The 22713-nt window shown below is 40.0% G+C and overlaps 1 protein-coding gene across 1 annotated transcript in view; it reads left to right on the top strand.

Moving 5' to 3' along the window:
- neb (nebulin) overlaps positions 1-22713 on the top strand; it is a 322851-nt gene that overhangs the window by 93860 nt on the left and 206278 nt on the right. Inside the window, exons 46-60 of the mRNA XM_059971179.1 lie at positions 1024-1335; positions 2825-3028; positions 4557-4661; positions 7326-7433; positions 7514-7825; positions 11395-11598; positions 11701-11805; positions 12994-13101; positions 13196-13507; positions 15639-15842; positions 18391-18495; positions 18585-18692; positions 18840-19151; positions 21584-21787; positions 21873-21977. Coding sequence (XP_059827162.1) covers positions 1024-1335; positions 2825-3028; positions 4557-4661; positions 7326-7433; positions 7514-7825; positions 11395-11598; positions 11701-11805; positions 12994-13101; positions 13196-13507; positions 15639-15842; positions 18391-18495; positions 18585-18692; positions 18840-19151; positions 21584-21787; positions 21873-21977 — 2808 coding nt within the window. The remainder of the gene's footprint in view (positions 1-1023; positions 1336-2824; positions 3029-4556; positions 4662-7325; positions 7434-7513; positions 7826-11394; positions 11599-11700; positions 11806-12993; positions 13102-13195; positions 13508-15638; positions 15843-18390; positions 18496-18584; positions 18693-18839; positions 19152-21583; positions 21788-21872; positions 21978-22713) is intronic.

Below are 22713 nucleotides of genomic sequence, written 5' to 3'. Positions count from 1 at the left end.
CGAATAGTCTCTGTGCAGTTCCATCTGGTATTACTGATCAAAGTACATTTATAATTTGTGCCAAAGGAACCCAACTCCTGACCAATTAGAATTATGTTCTTCAGACAGGAATGAAAACAAAGCAAGACGTTAAATAACTTGAGCTCCTGAAGTGTAGTGTCTGATTTTTCATTATTTTCACCTCAAAGAGATTGGCTCAATAGACACAAGTACTTTTCCCAGTATTTGTAAGGGTAATACCCTAGTCACACTCCATCTCCCAGCATTCTAGCATTGACCTCTAGGTAGTTATTTGAAGTATAACTTAAGGGAAAGCAGAACTATATATGTATATGCTTCTTATAGAGATTCTTGATATTTAGCATGTATCATAGGCTTTGCTGTCAAAGTTGTCTCCCACAACTCACACCTTAACTGAAGATTGGCATTTAATACCATCCGTGAATCGATTATTCAAGCATTAATGCTACTTACTGTAATCCCTGTATTGCCCAAGGTAGATTCTTTGTGACTGCAGCTCTGGACCTACATGTTGCAGATAACAGGCTCAGTGTTTTAATTCCATCCAATACACATGTACTCAACCAAATTTTCACACTAAGCACTCTTAGACCTTCATTCAGAGTGGGATCAGTCCCAATAAGTTGTTTCCCACTTTGATGACAGCTTTTAGTCAAAATGATTCTATACTTTTTCAAAATTCTACTTTCCTGTTACTCTGCAAAGTTTATTAAATCTGCTTAAAATCTTTCTTTAGGCTGGGCTTTGAGCTCAAACCTATGGTCTCCTTGCTGCCCCAACCCTTTCCCCAATAATTAGCTTTCTCTAAAAACCAGTCTTGACATGATACACCTCTTAATAGTGAATAGATGTTACATTTTCCCTAATTAACAGTTATTTGTTAGCTGTGTCAACCTTAGAAAAACATAACTGTTATTAAGAATATATGGATACCTTTAATGCACCTTTGGAAGTAACAATGATGGTTTGGAACTATTTTTAATAAGTCTTTATCTTTTGCAGTATAAATACAAAACAGCCTACCGCAAGCAGCTTGGCCACCATGTAGGTTTCCACAACATTAAAGATGATCCTAAACTGGTCTGGTCCATGCACCTAGCCAAGATGCAGAGTGACAGGGAGTACAAGAAGGACTTTGAGAAAACAAAGACGAAGTTCAACATGCCAGTGGACATGCTGGACATCCTGTTGGCCAAGAAATGCCAGACCCTGGTCAGTGACATTGACTACAGACGTCACCTGCACCAGTGGACTTGTCTTCCAGACCAGAATGATGTGATCCAGGCAAAGAAGGCCTATAACTTGCAGAGTGATGTGAGTACAACATCAGCACCATTTAGTCATTAATGTTATTCTGAATTACAGGGTGCAATTCAAAAAAAAAGCAGAATAGGAACAAACTTAATCCATTTTTGATCACACAAAGTTTTGATCTAGCGAGCTTATCTCATTAAGCTGGCCGGTGGTGTAGTGGCATCCACACTGGACTTTGAGACGAGCGGTCCCGGGTTTGAATCCAGTTGGCTCCTTGCATACTTTCCATCCATGCTGGGTTGAGCATCAAGCTAACAACTCGACCTCATAAAATACAGACAAAAATGTTAAAGAAATGGCAAGGTTGATGCCGGATGCGCAACAAGGCATGGAAAGGAACAATCTTTTCTCACGATGTTCAAAAAAAATTTGGATTCCACACATTGATTACTTAGCACAATTTAGACCTAAGAATATCAGAGCAAGAGGACAACTTACAGCCCTGTTTCCCTCTCAGGGGTTCCCAACTTAACTCTATTTCATGGTATTGGTATATATCATGAAAAAAGTAGGGAACCCCTGAATGAGATAAAACTGAACTGTATCTTAACAACATCAATTCATCTTAATTGCATAAACGTGAACAGACTTGTAAACAAAAATCTATCAATTTCAGTTTTGAAGTTTTCAATTTGGTTAGTGTCTATGGCAGGGATTCCTAACCTTTTAATGGCATGGAGCCTTACCATTAACCAAGGGATCTGTGGACCTGGTCTAGCTGTTTAGAGAAACTTTATAGATTTAACCCATTTTCTAAATTAGAGAGAATATTTTCTATCTATTCCATAAAAGCTAAAAAAATTCTGAAAGGTCCAGAAATATCCATGTAAGTTAGATATTTTTCTGACTTTGCAGTTATCCTGAAGACTGGAATCCACTTTCCAGCCTGGAATTTTGTTGAGAACATATTGTATTTGAGTTTCCCCTGTGTAAAGTGAAGTACTCTGAATGTCACCAGAGCTTTTCCTTTCTCTCCTGCCAGTGGGTTTAACCAATGCAGCTGACAGAAACCTCAACAAAGGTCATACTTACTATAGTTGAAGTACTTCCTAATATTACGTTGGAAGCATGATAAGTCTCAGTGGCCAAAGGAGGTGATACACCTAAAATGGTGATGGGAGGATGTCTTACAATCTTTACATTTTTTATTTTATCGAGATACAGCGTGGAATAGACCTTCCAGCTCTTAGAGCTGCCTGCCCAGCAACTCCTGATTAAATCCTAGCCTAATCAGGGCACAATTTACTGTGACCATTTAACCTAGCAATGTACTTGGACTGGGGAAGAAACCCACACGGTCATGGGGAGAACGTACAAACTCCTTACAGACAGTGGTGGGAATTGAACCAGGGTCACTGGTACTGTAAAGTGTTGTGCCACTGCTAGGTGCAGTGTAGGTTGGCACCTACTCCAGAACAATCAGGCAAAGATGAAAATAAAATCTCTGCCCCTTTACTGAGTTCTGAAATGATTTTCCATTGTCTTCCAGAATGTATACAAAGCAGACCTTCAGTGGCTAAAAGGTATCGGATGGTCTCCTCTTGACTCATTAGATGTGAACAAAGTTAAAAAAGCTGGCAAGATTCTGAGTGAGAGCAATTACCGACAACACCCGTCAAAATTTAAGTTCGCCATCTTGACCGACTCCATGGATATGAGCCTGGCAAAGAATAATGCGCTTACAATGAATAAGGCAAGACTATTTTACTAAAGCGTCCAGTTTTTGTAGAAGTGTCAAGCTTCACATTCAATTTTTTTTCCAAGAATTTTATCCTAAGCAATAAAGAATCTACAATATATAAGTAAGAATAAATAAAATGCAAGAAGCAAGAGCAGATATAGCCAATTAACACCTTGAACTGACTCAGCCATTCCTTAAGTTTAACATCACATTACGTCTGTGCAAAATCAAATGCTTCTATATTAACCCTTTTGTTCCCAGGATCATTCTCATGGAACTTCGCTGGACTCTCTCCATGCCAGCTCAACCTTTCTTAAAGACAGGGCCAAAACCTACACCCGACACTCTAAATGTGGTCAGACCTCTACCTTATAAAGCCTCAGTAGTATGCCCTTGCTCTTATGTTGTAATTGTCTTGAAATAAATGCTAGCATTGTGTTTGTTTTCTCACTGCCAATTCACTCTACAAGTTAATCTTCAGGAGATCCTACACCAGAACTCCCAAATCCCTCTGCATCTTCAATTTCTGAAATTGCTCCCCATTTAGAGAATAGTTTACATCTTTATTCATTTGACTGATGTGCATGACCATGCACTTCCTTACGTTGTATTCCATCTGCCACTTCTTTGTCCATTCTCCCAATTTGTTCAAACCCTTCTGCAGACTCTTTGCTGCCTCAACACTACATGCCTCTCCACCTACCTTTGTAAATTTGGTCATAAAGCTATCAATTCTTTCATCTACATATAACGTAAAAAGTAGTGTACTCAACACAGACCCCTGTGGAACACGAGCCTTAGGGAAACTTCGTGCTGACCAAATACTCAAAATCTCTATGATGTCAGGCTAACCAGCCAATGAATTCCTATATTTTGTCTCCCTCCCTTCTTAAAGAGCGGAGTGATGTTCACAACTTTTCAGTGCTCTGGAACCATTCCAGATCTAGTGATTTTTGAAAGATCAGTACTAATAGCCAAATAACCTGATTGTCCCAATATACCTGCGTATTGAAATCCCCCATAACTATCATAATATTGCTCTTTTGGCAAGCCTTTTCTGTCTCTCATCTAGTCTGTGCTGAACTATTAATCTGCCTAGTTCAATTGACCTGCATCCAGACCATAGCACTCCATATCCCTCCATGTACTTATCCAAATTTCTCTTAAATTTTCAAATCAAACCCACATCCACCACTTGCACCGACAGTTCGCTCCACACTCTTTCCACCCTTTGAGTGAAGAAATTCCCTCTCGTGTTCCCCTTAAACATGTCACCTTTCAGCCTTAACCCATGACCTCTAGTTCTTGTCCCGCCCAACCTCAGTGGAAAAAGCGTGCTAGTGTTTAACCTATCTATACCCCTCATAATTTTGTTTACACAAGGTAGAACTGTTTCAGTATGTTCTAATTAAGTCTTCTCTAAGGACGTTTAAGTTACTGGCAAGGGTAACATTTACTAGTTATCCCTAAGGTTTCGCTAGTTGAAACATTGATCCCATGTATTTGTCATTTTAATTTTCTTTCTTTCAATTTATATCAGAGGCTTTACACAGAAGCCTGGGAGAAGGACAAGACCAAGGTTCATATTATGTCTGATTCTCCTGAAATCCAACTGGCCAAAGCAAATTCAATGAACATTAGTGAGGTAAGTGCCTGTTCAGTGCCAAGTTGGGTTAGTATTCAGCGAAAATAATTCTCTGCAAGACATTTCAGTATAAATAATATACCCAAATAGAGTTCAATATTCAAGTGTTCTGGTGCTAAAGATGTTCATGTAGTTCTGCTTTACATATTTAACACACCATATTCATAAACAAAGTGTCTCTTAGGAAAGTGATCAGGCAAACCTTTGGCACTGTAAACATTGGAAGGTGTTCGACAAGGTGATGAAATGGATGCATGTTTTAAAGAAAGAGGTTTTAGGTACAAAAACTATAAAGTCTGCAGATGCAGGAAACCCAAAGCAACACACACAAAATGCTGGAGGAACTCAGCAGGTCAAGCAGCGTCTATGGAAGTGAATATATAGCCTATGTTTTGGGTTGAGACATTTCTTCAGGTCTAAGAAGGAAGCCAGATTAAAAAGGTGGGGTGGGGGTGGGGGTAGAGACTAGCTAGAAGATGATAGGTGAAGTCAGTTAGGTAGGAAAAGTCAAGGGCTGGAGAAGAAAGAATCTGATAGGAGAGGAGAGTGGACAATAGGAGAAAGGGAAGGAGGAAAGGACCCAAGGGAAGTAAAAGGCAGGTGAAAAGAAATAAAAATTTGGCGTGGGGGCAGAATTTTTTTTTACTGGAAGGAGAAATCGATATTCATGCCATCAGGTTGGCGGGTACCCAAATGGATTATAAGGTATTGCCCCTCCACCCCAAGGGTGACAACATCTTGGCAAAAGGGGAGACCATGGAAAGAAGGTTTGGAGAGGTTTGGGAAGGTACTGGTGTTGTGCTCCAGGCAATTGACGGGATGGTCATTAGAAGCAGGATAAAGTGATTGGGAGATCTTTCAAGGGCCAGTATTCGAGGAGTGCTGAGTCTGAACTGGTTGTAAATCTAAAAGAGTTATCCATGCTTTGATTGTGAAATCAGCATCACTGGCCTAAATGGCGTGGAATTTGGTGTTTGTGACAGCAGTACCATGCAATGAAGTAAAGTTACTATAAATGACCAAGTAAATAAATAGTGCAAAAGGAAGAAATGGTGATAGCCCATAGGTCAATTTTCTGTCAATTATCGTTACTTTTAAAGTTAGCAATGCACCTATGAACAAGCCAACATCGAATTGAATATACATTGCTCCCAAAGAGAAGAGTGCTATCAAATTGAGAATTGAAGATCTTCTTGATCCTACTATAAACATAACTTTACTTTCTCCCTGCACCCCCATCCCACTTTCTGCAAGGATCCCTCCCTCCGTGATTTCCTTGTCCATTCATCCCTCCCCACAAATCTCCCACCCAGCACATAGCCCTGCAAGTAGCCTGAGTGCTATGCTTGCCCATTCATCTCCTCCCTCACCTACATTCATGGCCCCAAACAGTCCTTCCAGATGAGGCAACACTGCACTTGCAAATCTGCTGGGGTCGTCTTTTGTGTCCAGTGCTCCCAATGCGGCCTCCTCTACATTGGTCAGACCCATCATAAATTGGGGCACCGCTTCGTCAAGCATCATCTGCTCCATCCACCACAAGCGGATCTTCCTGTTGGCCAAACATTTTAATTCTGATTCCCATTCCTTTTCCGAAGTGTTAGTCCATGGCTGACATGTGAACCTGTGCCAAGATGAGGCCACCCTCAGGGTGGAGGAGCAGCACCTTATATTCCTTCAGGATGGCCTCCAATTTGATGGCATGAATATTGACCTCTTCTTCCGGTAAACAAATACCATTCCCCTCCCCACTTCTTCTATTCCCCACTCTGACATTTCACCTCTTCTCAGCTGCTTTATCACCTCCCCTAGGCTCGTTTCTCCTTCCCTTTCTTCTGTGATCTACTCTCCTCTCTTATCAGATTAAGATAAGACATTAAGTCATGACATTTGACATGTGCATGACTCTCCAGCCCTTCATCTTTCCCAGCCACTTAGCTTCACCTATCACCTTCTAATTAGCCTCCTTTCCTTACCCTATCTTTTTTATTCTAGCATCTTCCCCTTCCATTCCAGTCCTGATGAAGGGTCTCAGCCTGAAACATCAACTGTTGATAAATTTCCATAGATGCTGCCTGACCTGCTGAGTTCTTTCAGCATTTTGCATCTGTTGCTCTGGTTCTCTCAGTTCATGGAGTTCATTTATTTACATCTTTAATTTTTTTTTTACTGAAACTCACAGATTGTCGGTAAATTAAATTGTCAGCATTGAAAATGTTCCAATCTGATTCAGTGTTGTGATAAGTCATACATGAATGCAAAGATAGAGAAGGAAATATTAGGGGAAGTGATGGAAGACTTGGCCTCATTGTAGCCTTTGAATCCTACACCCTGCACTGCATTATCTCTGTAACTCACTGTGCTGTGTTCATTTATTGCTTTTCCTTTTGGAATATCCTGATATTTTGGAATGATCTGTATCAATGACATCCAAAACAAATGTTTTTCACTGTATCTTAGTACAGGAGTTAATAATAAACCAATTAACAAGGTAATGCCCATAATTTATAATCCCATATCACAAATCCCAGTGGGTTATGTGTAGTATTAGGCAAATATTTCCAAATGGCCTATGTATTTGATTGGAACAAACTTTAGCTTTGGGGAATTGCTATGCAGTTAGAATGATACATTTTTCAATATGTTTGTCCATTGGTTTCATAGAAACTATACAAGAAGGGTTATGAAGAACTGAAGAAGGAAGGATATGATCTAAGAAATGATGCAATTTCCATCAAGGCTGCAAAGGCTTCTAGGGACATTGCCAGTGACGTGCGTATAAAACGATTTTGTCCATTTCACTCTTTAAGGTGTTTAGAATCAGAAATAACATTTTACTTTATTTACTATAGTACAAGTATAAAACGGCCTATCGTAAGCAACTTGGCCACCATGTTGGATGCCGCAGTCTTCAGGATGATCCCAAGTTGGTCTGGTCCATGCACGTGGCCAAGATGCAGAGTGACAGGGAGTACAAGAAGGACTTTGAGAAAACCAAGACCAAGTTCAACATGCCCGTAGACATGCTGGACATCCTGTTGGCCAAGAAATGCCAGACCCTGGTCAGTGACATTGACTATAGACGTCACCTGCACCGATGGACCTGTCTTCCAGACCAGAATGATGTGATCCAGGCAAAGAAGGCCTACGATCTGCAGAGTGATGTGAGTGTTTCAAGTCCAACACAACTCTTTTGAAATAACATTTGACAGAGCAAAAGTTAAGATATTAAATATCAGTTTCTTGAAAATTAAGTCAGGATATTCTATGAGTTAGTTCCTATATTAACTTATCTAAAAATATGGTTTGAAATATATATTTTTTTATTTATTTAGTGATACAGCGCAGAATAGGTCCTTCCACCCCTTTGAGCTGCACCGCCCTGAATCTCCGACAGCCCCAATTTAACCCTACTCTAATCTCAGGAGAATTGAAAATGACTAATAAACCTACCCAGTACAACTTTGGACTGTGGGAGGAAACTGGAGCATCTGGAGAAAACCCACACATTCCATGAGGAGGATGTACAGAGACTCCTTGCAGTGGATGCCGGGATTAAACTCTGAACTCTGGTGCCCCGAGCTGTAAAAGGGTCATGCTAACCACTACGCTACTGTGGCACCCAAATATTGCTTTGGTTTAAGATGGTTAATTAATAAAATAACTTTTATAGTCCAATGCTTTCTGAAGGATTGGCCTGCTAACTGCAGTATGTAGGAAATGCCCAGGCAATAGGTAGATTTGTTGAGAACTTGCCAGCAAGTTACAGATGATAGGGTTCCTGTCCCAGACAGCCAGCAAACACTGCAGTTAAGGTCCAAAAGTTTAGAGACTTCTGCATATCCCAGATTTGCTGGCTGATTTCGATTGACAGCACTCCTTTCATGCAGCAATAATTTACTAATGGTACATAAAATTGTGGCAGTTTCCTAGTAAACTGAATCAAGGATTAGATTTGTGAGTGAGAATGTTAATTATGAGACTGTAAACATGATTTTTAATTCATTGAATTTGTTTTAGCATTCTCAATTGTTTAAAAGTGTTTCTGTGTTTTTTAATATGAAGCATAAAAATGTTTAAAAAAGAATAGTTATCAAGTTTTCATAGTTTATGCAGTAACATTCGGGAACATATTCAGTTCTTTTCAACTTAACAGCTTAGTTACCTCTCAAAAGTTTCAATCCAAGGTTAAATTTCATTAGTAGGCCTTCTGTCCCAATCATTATTAAATATTACATCATCCCAAACATTACATGAATCTAAGGCCCATCAACATTCCTGCCCTCACCATGTAGGATCACATCAGCACTTACCAGCTACCCTGGGGAAGAAATGCGTAAAGTATAAACACAAGAGATTTTGTAGATGCTGAAAATCCAGACCAAAACACAAATCAAAATGATGGAGGAACTCAGTAGGTTAGGCAGCATCTGTGGAAGAGAATAAACAGTTGACATTCCAGGCTCTTCACGAAGAACTTTTCTGTTGCTTTGCAAGTCAATGGCTCATTACTAGGAGCATACCTTATCAAGGGTAAAATCTATTCTTTTGACTGATGATCTAATTAGTACTTTGCATAAATATCAAACAGAATGTAGAGACAGAACTAATTAGCCTCATGTTGATGGCAGAGGTTGTAAATGTGCTGAAAAGTGCATTGAGGCAGGAAGGTAGTGAAACTGTGTTCCATGCTGATCATATGGAACTATTGCTTAAACTACAGCTTTGACCTGTCCCAGTTTTCCTCTGTATTTGCAGTTCTGCATATAGTTTGATATAGTGTATATTTACAGCTTTTCACTGAAGTGCTATATTATACGAACTCATTGGACTCAAATTTATCCTTAACTTAAGAGATTCTGCAGATGCTGGAAATCCAGAGTAACACACACACACACAAAATGCTGGAGTTACTCAGCATCTATAGAAATAAGTAAACAGTCAATGTTTAGGTGAAACCATTCAAAAGGATAGAGTCATAGAATATGACAACACAGCAACAGGCCCTTTAGCCCATCTAGTACATGCAGAAACATTAATCTGCCTGCTCCCATCGACCGCTCCTGGACGATAGCCCTCCACACCCATCCCATCCCTGCACCTATCCAAATTTCTCGAGTGTTGAAATCAACTCCGCATCCACCACTTGCTCTGGCAGATCGTTCCATGCTCTCATCATCCTCTGAGTGAAGATATTCCCACTCGCATTCCCCTCATGTAAAAGGATCTACCTTTATTTCCTCCCTATTTATAATGCTAGCACTCTACAAATTAAGAGAGTGTTGGTGCATTAGGAACACCATAAAAAACTCCAAATTCACCAGTTTGAAATTAATCTATTATCAAATATGCATATAGGTCACCATGTACAAACCTGAGATTCATTTTTTTGTTATACAGTAAATCCAAGAAACACAATACAATCAATGAAAGTCTGCATCCAGCAGGACAGACAAAAAGTGCACAAAGGACAACACACTGTGCAAATATTAAATAAATAAATAAATAAATAAATAAATAAATAAATAAATAAATAAATAAACAGATAAATAAATAAATAAATAAATAGATAAATAGATAGATAGATAGATAGATAGATAGATAGATAGATAGATAGATAGATAGATAGATAAATAAATAGATAGATAGATAGATAGATAGATAGATAGATAGATAGATAGATAGATAAATAGATAGATAGATAGATAGATAGATAGATAGATAAATAAATAAATAAATAAATAAATAAATGGATGGATGGACGGATAAATAAATAAATAAATAAATAAATAAATAGATAGATAGATGGATGGATAAATAAATAAATAAATAAATAGACAGACAAGCAAACCGACAAACAAACAAACAAACAAGCGATAAATATCAAGAACTTGAGATGAAAAGTCTAAGTCCATACATAGGTTGTGGTTGGCTGATGGGGCAAGTGAAGTAGAATGAAGTTGTCTCCTTCTGTTCAAGAGCATGATTTTTGAGGGGTAATAACTGTTCCAGAACCTGGTGGTATATGTCCTGAGGCTCCTGAAGGCAGCAGCAAGAAGAAAGCATGACCTGGATTGTGTGGGTCCTTGATGATGGATGCTGCTTTCCTGTGATAGTGTTCTGTCTAGATGTATTCAGTGGTGGGGAGGACTTTACCCATGATGTATCCACTACTTTTTGTAGGATTTCCCATTGAAGGATATTGGTGTTTCCATACCAGGCCATGATACAGCCAGTCAATAACTCTCCACCACATATCTACTGTATAGAAGTTCCTCGAAGTTTTAGATGTTATGCCAAAATTTCACAAATTTCTAAGGAAGTAGATGTGCTGCTGTGCTTTGTTCATAATGGCATTTACACACTGGATCCAGGAGACATCCTCTGAAATTATAACACCAAGGAATTTAAAGTTACTGACCATGTCCATTTCTGATCCCCTGATGGGGATTGACTCTAGGACCTCTGATTTCCTCCTCCTGGAGTCTATAATCAACTCCTTGATTTTGCTGATATTGTATGAGCTTACATGTTCAAGGAAGCTCATCTTGCATCAGGCAAAAGGCACTGCCACAATTGTAAGTGAGAGCAAATGATTGTTGAGAGAAAGTCTGCTATAACATATCTCCTGCCCTTCACTCAAATCTCAAACCATTTCACCTATTCTCAGCTTGAACTAATTTCCGTGGTGTAAATAGAGTAACTCTGCAAAAATTTCTTTCCTTCATTCTAGAATCAATACAAACTGGACCTTCAGTGGCTAAAGGGTATTGGATGGTCTCCTCTTGGATCGCTAGATGTGGTCAAGAGCAAAAAAGCTGGTGAGATTCTGAGTGAGGCCAACTACCGTCAGCACCCATCGAAATTTAAGTTCACCAGCTTGTCTGACTCCATGAATTTGACCTTGGCAAAGAATAATGCACACACTATGAATAAGGTTGAATTATTTTATTCTGCTTGATATTTGGAAAACATCTATTTTTATCAGTAAATTTGTTTGGCCCATGAGAAAACTAACTTGCCTGCATATGTTTTTCAGCGTGCATATATTGAAGCATGGGAGGCAGACAAGACCAAAATTCACGTCATGCCTGATACACCAGACATTATATTGGCTAAACAGAATCAGATTACTTGCAGTGATGTAAGTGTGAGAAATTATTTTGAAGACACACTTGATAGTAGCATTTTACTACAGTAAGGGTGGGCCTTTAATGGGGCTCAAGATGGATTCCAAATATTGATTAACATGATTAAGATAGTCTAATGTTTATTGTGCAGGTCAAGTAACCTAGATTCCAACTGAACAAATAGAATCATAGAGTCATAGAAAAGTACAGCATAGAAACAGGTCCTTTGGCCTGTCTAGTTTGTGCCAATCCGTTTAAACTGCCCAGTACTATCAACCTGCACTGGAACCTTAGCTCTCTGTACCCCTACCATTTATGTACCTATCCAGTCATCCACTTGCGTTGGCAGCTCATTCAACATTTTCACCACCCTCTGTGATGAAGTGTCCCCTCATGTTCTCCTTAAACTTTTCACCTTTCACCCTTAACCTATGACCTTTAGTTGTTGTCCCACTCAACCTCAGTGGAAAACGCCTGCTTGTGTTTACCCTATCTATGCTGATGATGGCGTCTGTCTGTCTCGAAGGGCAATAGAAATATAGCGTGCATTATGGGTCAGTCCATTGTAGAATTGCAACACCTGCTGTGGCTGTACAGCAGCGGCAGGTCTTGCTGCAGTTTCTGCAAGTGACTGTTAATCGGTGAGAGCTTATCACTTGTAACTGCTGCCTCCCACTACCTTGGTTACCCACAAGGCTGTGAGGTTATTTACCCATAGCTGTCTATACCCCTCATAATTTTCTATACCTCTGTCAAATCTCCTCTCAATCTTTTACATTCCAAGGAATAAAATCCTAACCTATTCAATCTTTCCATACAATAGTGAAATTAACTTTAATAGTTTGCTAATTTGTGAAGTAACTTACTGTTTGTTGTTTAGAAAAATGCAGCATAAAGAGCCGTACATTCAGGTTTACAGATGAGCAAGACAGGAGAAGGGGATAATCTAAAAATGTGAATGATTACAGACCAAAGGGTTGAAAGGGAGAAGTGCATTTATTAAAAATATATAAGATAAATTTTAAGAAGTAAAAAAGCAGCAATTATTCAGAACATTTTAATGAAACATTTAACAAATGGAGGAAGGAATTGTAAAAGCAGAAATATATTCTGCACAATCCAAAGGGCAAACTGCATCTGGAGCACTGTTGATTACAGGTGTGATATGTTAATATATTGTGTATATTGTTCTGCTTCCACAGAAACTGTACAGACTTGCTATGGAGGAGTCAAAGAAAAAGGGCTATGACCTGCGATCTGATGCCATTTCAATTAAAGCAGCAAAAGCCTGCAGAGATATTGCCAGTGATGTAAGTGGACTTATTTCGTCATGGAATGTAAAATGTCAGCATTAAATGTTTAATTACACAGAGTTAACTGTACTTTGAATGACTTTTGTTATAGTACAAATATAAAACGGCCTACCGCAAGCAGCTTGGCCACCATGTTGGATGCCGCAGTCTTCAGGATGATCCCAAGTTGGTCTGGTCCATGCACGTGGCCAAGATTCAGAGTGACAGAGAGTACAAGAAGGACTTTGAGAAAACCAAGACCAAGTTCAACATGCCAGTGGACATGCTGGACATCCTGTTGGCCAAGAAATGCCAGACCCTGGTCAGTGACATTGACTACAGACGTCACCTGCACCGATGGACTTGTCTTCCAGACCAGAATGATGTGATTCAGGCAAGGAAGGCCTATGACTTGCAGAGCGATGTAAGTATTTAATCCCTATGTGTATTTACAGCACTTATATTCTTAACAAAATGTTCAATGGCTCCTCGTGGAGTGAACAGATTATAGCAATTACACTTCAAAGAGAAATTGTTGGGATATCCTTGAAGAACCTATTCTGTTGCTTTTGGTGTTAATCAAATGTTTTGTGTTTTACTGCATGAAAAAGGGAAAAGACAGTTGTTAGTGTAACAGCAGAAATGCAAGAGTGTCAGGGCAGAAGTGAGTGTTGTTGCTATTACGAAGGAGAAGGTGCTTGGAACACTGAAAAGTCTGAATATATTGAATATATTGGTCCAACTGGACCAGATGGACTACAACCCAGGATTCTGAAAAAGATAGCTGAAGAGAGTTTGGAGGCATTGGTAATGTTCTTTCAGAATCACTTGAATCTGTAATGAATCCAGAGGTCTGGAAAATTGCAGATGTCACTTCACTCTTTAAGAAGGGAGAGAGGCAAAAGAAAATAAATTATAGGCCAGTTAGCCTGACTTCACTGATTGGGAAGATGTTGGAGTCTATTATTAAGGATGAGATTTCAGGATATTTGCAGGCTCATGATAAAATAGACCAGTCAGTTTGGTTTCCTTAACAGGCAGTCTCGCCTGATAGATTTGTTTGAATCATTTGAAGAAATAACAAGATGGGTAGACAAAGGGGAGTCAGTGGATGCAGTGTACTTGGATTTTCAGAAGACCTTTCACTGGGTGCCGCACATAAGCCTCCTCAACAAGATAAGAGCCCATGGTATTGCAGGAAAGATACTAGCATGGATAGAAGATTGGCAGACTGGCAGGAGGCAAAGAGTGGGAGTAAAGGGGTCCTTTTCGCCTGTGACTAGTGGGATTCTGCAGGAGTCTGTGATAAGACAGCTTCTTTTCATACTACTCGTCAATGACTTAGATGACGGAATTGGTGGCTTTGTTTCCAAGTTAGTGGACAATATGAAGATAGGTGGAGGAGCACCACCTGAAGATAGGTTTTTTGAATTAACAAAAAGTCTACAGAGGACTTGACAGATTGGAGAAGTGGCAGATGGAATATAGTGTAGGGAAGTGTATGGTCATGCACTTTGGATTAAAGGCTAGGCTACTTTCGAAACAGGGAGATATTTTTAAAAATCAGAGGTGTAAAGGCACTTGGGAGTCTCTGTGCAGGATTCCTTAAAGGTTAACTTGTAGGTTCAAATGGTGGTAAGAAAGGCAAATGCAATGTTAGCATTCACTTCGAGAGGACTAGAATACAAATGGAAGGATGTGATGCTGAGGCTTTGTAAGGCATTGGTCAGACTGCACTTGGAGTACTGTGAGCAGTTTTAGAGCTTTATCTAAGGAAAGATGTTCTGGCATTGTAGAGGGTCCAGAGGAAGTTCATGAAAATAATTCTGGAAATGAAAGGTTAAAGTATGAGGAGCATTTGATGACTCTGGGCCTGTACTTGCTGGACTTGAGAAGAATGAAGGGGAATCCCATTGAAACCTATCAACTATTGAAATACCTAGTTAGAGTGGATGTGGAGAAGATGATACTTATAATGCGTGAATCTAGGATCAGAGGGCACAGCTTCAAACTAGAGGGATGTCCATTCAGAACAGAGATGAGGAGGAATTTCTTTAGCCAGAGGGTAGTGAAGCTGTGGAATTCATTGTCACAGACCGCTGTGGATTCCAAATCATTGGGTATATTTAAAGTGGAAGTTAATGGGTTCTTAAATAGTCAGAGCATCGAAGGTTATGGGGAGAAGGCAGGAGAACAGGGTTGAGAGAGATAATAAATCAGGCATGATGGAATGGCAGAGCAGACTCGATGGGCTGAATGATTAACTCTGCTCCTGTGTCTTATGGACTTACTATCAGAAACAGTAGACATATTTGTAAAGACTTTTGACAGTATTGCTATCAAGAGGCTATCAGGGCTTCAGTGCCACCACCTGAGACTACTTCCAGACCATCCCTCTCTGAAGACCACAGTGGTGAGGCCTAGAGTTTGTTTTGATTTGCATGGTGGTTGCAAGAACAGCACTGGAAAATCAATTTGATGCACAGGTTGGTTGAAGTATGATCTTCCCAATGTTTTATCCCTAATCCTGATTCTCACTTGTTTGTGTGAAACAGAACCAGTACAAGTCAGATCTGCTGTGGCTCAAGGGTATTGGCTGGATGCCCGATGGATCCCTAGAATATGAAAAAGTGAAGAAAGCTGGAACAATTCTAAGTGAGAAAAACTATCGGCAGCACCCTGGTACTTTTAAATTCAGCAGTTTGATGGATTCCATTCCCATGGCATTGGCAAAGGTCAATTCCCAGAATCTCGACAGGGTAAGGCACTTGCTCATGTAAGGAACTACAGCTGTCATTGTAGGCACATTGTGTTTTAGATTGTTGAAAATTATCTATACGTGCAAAAGAACTTATTTAAACCCACTCCACTGCCAAACTTCCACGAATGGTGAGAGTCTGAAAACAAGGTACAATTTGCATCAAGCAGGAGTAGTTTCCTGATTTTTAGAAATCTAAAGCAAACAGCCTAACAATTAGGTCAAGTGAGTAAAACTGTTATATAAGATAGACTATAATAAATCTGACAATAACTTAATTAATTCATAACATTATATATATTGCCTGCATTTGCTATCAACTTCTAATGCCCTAATAAGATGGCAATCTGGACATTTACAGTCCATGTCATGAACTTCTATGTAGAAGGTTCCGGAATTTTGACTAAGTGATGATGAAGGTGTATTTTTAAGCTATGTGGTGAGCGGTAATGTTGCCATACATCTGTTCTTCTTACCCTACTCTCCTACTGTAGGGGATGGAAGGTGACTCCACTCCAACTTGTAGTCAAGCAGGATCACAACTTGAAAACAAAGGAAATGAATGTTTGGTTTGGTGGGTTGGACACTAGTCAAGCCAGGTGTGTTATCTGGAATAGCGACAAGCCTCTTGAAAGTTGTCAGACCTAGAGGATGGGAGACTAGTGTGCGTGACGATCTAGTCTCTGTTCACAACTCTTAGTAATTTCTTGTAGTCTTGGGCAGGGCATTGCAATATTTGCCACAGAAAGCATCCTATCTAGCTGCATCTGTAAAAGTTAGTAAGAGTCATGAGGAACATGCTGAACTTCTGAGCAAGGAGAGGCAATGGTGTTCTTTCTAGGCCGTGGCATCTAAGTGATTGGCCCAGGACAAATTCCCAGTGATATTTCTTCATCATCATCATCATTATGTGCTGTGTCATATAACATGGGTGATAATGGTCCATGATTGTTCTTAGAAAAATTTTCGACAGAAGTGGTTTGCCATTGCCCTCTTCTGGGCAATGTCTTTACAAGACCAATGACCCCAGCCATTATCAATACTCTTCAGAAATTGTCTGTCTGGCATTATTCACCACATAACCAGAGCTTGTGATATGCGTCGGCTACTCGTATGACCATCCACCAACTGCTCTCTTGGTTTCATGTGACCCTGATCTAGTGGGGGGTGAGTGGGTGCTACAACTTGCCAAGGGGTGACCTGCAAGTTTGCAGAGAAAAGGAGCGCCTTGCATCTCCTTTGCTAGAGATATATCTCCACTCCGCTACCCAGGAAATTGAAGTTCTTATCCATCTCCACTTCTTCAACTTTGATACAGACAGAGGTGTGTCCTCCAAACTAATTCCCGAATTTAGTCATCAACTTTTTCATTTTGCTGAAGGAAAGATTGTTGCCTTGACAACCACCTCTAAGTTTTCCATCTCCTCCCTGTACTCAATATCTTTATTACATAAAACATAGATACATAATGTTCAAAATTAGGCAATAATACCAAAACTGGTGTCAGCATAACCTCAACTTGATAATAACAGGCTAGAAGAATAAAACATAGAACAGGACAGTACAACACAATACAGTCCCTTCAGCCCATGATGTTGTGCTGACTTTTAATCTACTCCACGATCTATCGTCTGTCCCTCCCAGTTATTTTATATCCACCAAGAGTGTCATTGCTTTAGATATTTGAGGTACAGCTCACTACAGTGATGTCATCTAGAGACTTGTAAGTGGAGTTAAAGCAGAATTGATCGCATTTGTGGGTTTATAGCAGGTACAGCTAGAGGCTGAGAATACAACATTGTAGGGCACAGTGTTGAGTCAATTCATGGTGGAGATTTCTTTGCTTATCCTTACTGACTGCAGTCTGTTGTTGGTCAGGGAAGTCAGGGATCTAGTATCATAGGAGGGTACAGAGTCTAGAAGTTTGTAGGTAAGTTTGTTTGGAATTATGGTGCTGAAGTCAGAGGTATAATCAATAAACAGTTGTCTGACCTCATGGCTCTGTTATCCAGAGCTGAGGATAGAACCAGAAAGATGGGATTCACCATGGACCTGTTTTGCTGGTAGGTGAATTGCAATCAGTCAAGGTTGTCTGGGGTTACTGGAGTTGATATGTCCCACAACCAGCCTCTTGAAACACTTCAAGATAACATGAAGTCTCAAAACACGTCTCCTTCTGTTTTACATGACTTAACATTAGGAAAAGTGTTGAACAGCTTGCTATGTGAGTTCCACTACAATCTATATCAAGGGTTCCCAGCTTTTTTTAATGCCATGGACCAATACCATTAAACAAGGGGTCCATCTTCCCCCCACACCCCCTCCCACCACTGATTGATTTTGCTTTGACTTCAATATCATAATTCCATGGACCCCAGGTTGGGAACCCTTGACATACATAGTTAATGTCTCTTGGAAACTTCATTTGGATTCTGGGTGTGTATGGGACACTTAATTATTGGATCATCTGTGTTACACATGAATAATTTCACTAGTGATAAATTATGAAAGTTGATTAACGTTATCCCTATTAAAAAATCTCTTTGCAGCATTCATACACGAAAGCATGGGAGAAGGATAAGCTTAATATTCACATCATGCCAGACACACCAGAGATCCTGTTGGCAAACCAGAACAAACTCAATTTCAGTGATGTAAGTAGGTGCAAATATTTCTAAAGGAGAGAAAAGATTACAAATGTTGCAGTGTGAAAGTCTATCTCATCTGTTTTGTTTATCTGTAGAAACAATATAAGCTTGCAATGGAAGAATCTAAGAAAAAAGGGTATGACCTGCGAGCAGATGCTATCTCCATCAAAGCTGCTAAAGCATCGAGAGATATTGCCAGTGACGTAAGTGATTTATATTTGTTATTACTTTATTTTATCTGATACATATCAGATTTTGGACAATTTTCCTGTCATTTCTGATGTAGCATTTATACATGTAGCATAGGATTTTCACTTTTTAAGTGAAAATGACAATTTTGACTTTAACAGTACAAGTACAAGACAGCCTACCGGAAGCAACTTGGCCACCATGTTGGCTGCCGTAGCCTTCAGGATGATCCCAAGATGGTCTGGTCCATGCACGTGGCCAAAATTCAGAGCGACAGGGAGTACAAGAAGGACTTTGAGAAAACAAAGACAAAGTTCAACATGCCAGTGGACATGCTGGACATCCTGTTGGCCAAGAAATGCCAGACCCTGGTCAGTGACATTGACTACAGGCATTACCTGCACCAGTGGACCTGTCTCCCAGATCAGAATGATGTGATCCAGGCAAAGAAGGCCTATAATCTGCAGAGCGATGTGAGTGCCTTTTTATATCCTTGAATATTTCTGAAAAGTTAATCAGAAAAATTGTGAAATAACTTTCATTATAATCCAAGAGTGCACCTAGTCTTTGTAGCAAAGTTGGAAGATTGAAATTTGCATTTTCATTGGCCTAGTACTGCCAGTCTTGTATTGGTAACATGGACTGCTGACATTTCCATTATCACTGGGTATGTTTGCCTATGGCACAGGGAGAGAATTCTTTGGATTGCTTGCCGAACGTGTTTAAATTCCTTTAGTACACCTGAGAAGGTGTCAGTGATTCAGGATGATAATCTTTATAATTTAAGAGCTCGTTTTTGGTTTAGGCTATCAGTGAATTCCAGACTGGGACATGACCTTCGTGCCACTTTTTGAGTTCTTGCTCTGTAAACACCTTTTCTTCAAAAATCCACACACTAAAGATGGTGGTAAGTTTCACCATTGACATGTGCCTTTGCTAAGAGGTGGCTTGAGAGATGGGAAAACCTAGATTTTAATGGTCTCATTATATCATTTATTTATTTAGAGATACACCGTAGAACAGGTCCTTCTCTCCCAACAAGCCACACCACCCAGTAACCCACTCAATTAGCACCAGCCCAATCACAGGACAATTTACAATGAATCTACTCACCTCGTAGTTTAGTACCTCTTAACTTAGTACCTGCCAACAGTCCTCTAACTCCAAGACGGACCTCTTGTCTCCAAGCTTCGGCCATCATCTTTGACTTCTGATCGACCTGCAGGCTCCAATCTTCAGTAGCAACCATGGGGATAGCCAATGATAGGGCCCCAAACTCCAAGGGTGCATACTGACCAGCTCTCATGCCTCCTTTTGCCCGGGACCGCACCAACATGGGACAGCCCAACATCCATGGATATCCTTTTTTACTCCTCTACATCACTAGCCTTTGAACGCAAAGTGGAGGTCTGATTTCTAACTCCTCCACATCCCTGTCCCTAACTTGACCCCCTGACTCCTCTTTCTGTACCCAAGACCTTCTGTATGAACTTAAAAAGCAGCTAAGTCAGAGTTCCGATCTTGACGGAGGCCGAAGCTTGGCACCATCTTGACTGGAACAGTGGATGTATCCTGCTCAATTCCTCTTCCTCAGCCATCTCATTCATAAACAATGGTGATTTGCCTGTGTGTGAGATACTTGTTGCCACACTTGCTTCAAAAGCAATGTATTGTGATCAGGTGTTATACAAACCTAGTATTTCATTGTCATGATAGTCAGGCTTGCGGTGCAGTGTACGTATTTTATTTATTGTGGGTCATTCAAGTGTAGAAAAAGCTGCCAGCAGAAGTGGTAGATGCAGGTTCAATTGTAACATTTAAAAGAAGTTGAAAACCCTGATGAATACCTTGCCACCGAGGTCTCATCACTGGGACAGCAAACTGTTTACTCTTTACCTGTCCACCCCACTACATGCATTTTGAATTATATTTTATTAACTTATTTTGGTTTACATGCTGTGTGTGATATATGTTTTGTTGGTACACATTGATCTAGAGGAATGTTGTTTCATTTGGTTGTATAAAAAAAAAAATTGGATAGGTATATGGACAGGAAAGGAATGGAGGGTTATGAGCTGAGTGAAGGTCGGCGGGACTAGGTGAGAGTAAGCGTTCGGCACGGACTAGAAGGGCTGAGATGGCCTGTTTCCATGCTGTAGTTGTTACATGAATATATGTAGAGTCAGAAAACAATAAACTTGAATTTTATATAAGGGTAGGTACATGGACTGGAGAGATTTGAAGGGCTATGATCTAGATGCAGGTTGATAGGACTTGGCAGAAGACCAGGTCAGCATGCACTCGATGGGCCAAAAGATCTGATTCTGTGCTATAGTATTCTGTGACACTATATTGTGACTTGTATTTAAAATAATATTGGGACGCTGAATATTTGAAACTGGAAGCACAATCTGCTGGAAGTACTCAGCTGGTAAGGTAGCGTTAATAGGAACAGAGACCAATGTATGTTCTTCTGAAAGAGTAACTCTATTGTTATACCCTGATTCTACCTCACCTCTAAATGCTTCCAGCAATTTTTGCTCATCTTACTGATCTGAAATGCTTACTCATGTAAATTCTAACATCACAGATGGATGTTATTATTATTATTAAGTCAACCACAGCAATGATAAATGTGAAGGTTGTACAAGAACAACAACACACTCAACATACTGAAAGAGCTCAACGGATCAGGTAAAGGAATAAAGAGTTGAAGTTTTAGACTGAGACCCTTCAGCAGGTTTTGATGAAGGGTCTTGATCCGAAACGTCAGCTCTATTCGTTTCCATAGATGCTGCCTGGCCTGCTGAGTTCCTCCATTTTGTGCATGTTGTTTAGGATTCCCAGAATCTGCAGAACCTCTTGTGTTTAAGGCTAAACAAGAATCTTTAAAATTATCTTCCAGAATGTATATAAATCAGACCTCGAATGGTTGAAGGGTATTGGATGGTCTATTGATGGATCACTAGATGTAATCAAAGTCAAAAAAGCGGGTGAGATCCTGAGTGAGAAAAATTACCGCCAGCATCCAGCAGCGTTTAAATTCACCAGCTTGAATGACTCCATGGACATGATGCTAGCGAAGAATAATGCGCACATTATGAATAAGGTTGGACTCTTCATTTGGTTGTTGGAAATTATGTCTTGAATGTTCACCTTCAAAGTGCTAAGCCTTGTAATGGTTTATTTTTCAGCGGGCATACATTGAGGCCTGGGAAGCTGACAAAACCAAAATCCATGTCATGCCGGATACTCCAGAGATTACGTTGGCAAAGCAGAACCAGATTACATGCAGCGATGTAAGTGTGTAATGCCATTTTCAAATGATAATCACTCACAATATTACTTTACATTTAGGGTATATAAGTAGATGCAATATTCTTCCTCATCATCATCATCATCATCATTATCATTATATTCTGTGTCGTACAGCATGGGTGATCATGGTCTTATGAACATGATTGTGCTTGGCAATTTTTTTTTGCAGAAGTGGTTTGCCATTGTCTTCTTCTGGGCAGTGTCTTTACTAGACAGGAGACCTCACCAATTAACAATACTCTTCAGTCTGCCTGGAGTCAGTGGTCAGATAACCAGACTTGTGATATGCACCAGTTGCTCATACGACCATCAGCCTTGCTCCCAAGGCTTCACATGACCCTGATCGCGAGGGCTAAGCAGGTGCTACATCATGACCAAGGGTGATATGCAGGCTAGTGGAGGGAAGAAGCGCCTTACGCTTCCTTTGGTAGCGACGAATCTTCACCCTGCCACCAGTGGGTACAATATTAGTGTTGTGAATTACTGAATCTGTAGTTCAGATGGCAACATTCTTAATTCAGGTCTATGAGATTCATCCAACTACAATAACCAGGAAATGAACTTGTCTAGGCCAGGGTGGATGTGAATGAGCTCTTGTGTAGCTGTCTCAAAAGCTAACCCTAACCATGTTACTAACTACCTGGAATTTCAAATGAAATTTCTACTTTTAGCCTCCTACTTTGCACATTGAGAGATTCTTGTCCAGCACTTTACCCG

This window comes from Hypanus sabinus, chromosome 5, assembly GCF_030144855.1.
Source record: "Hypanus sabinus isolate sHypSab1 chromosome 5, sHypSab1.hap1, whole genome shotgun sequence".
Lineage (NCBI taxonomy): Eukaryota > Metazoa > Chordata > Chondrichthyes > Myliobatiformes > Dasyatidae > Hypanus > Hypanus sabinus.
Note: the sequence above shows the minus strand (reverse complement) of the source record. Positions and strands in the feature narration are given on the sequence as shown.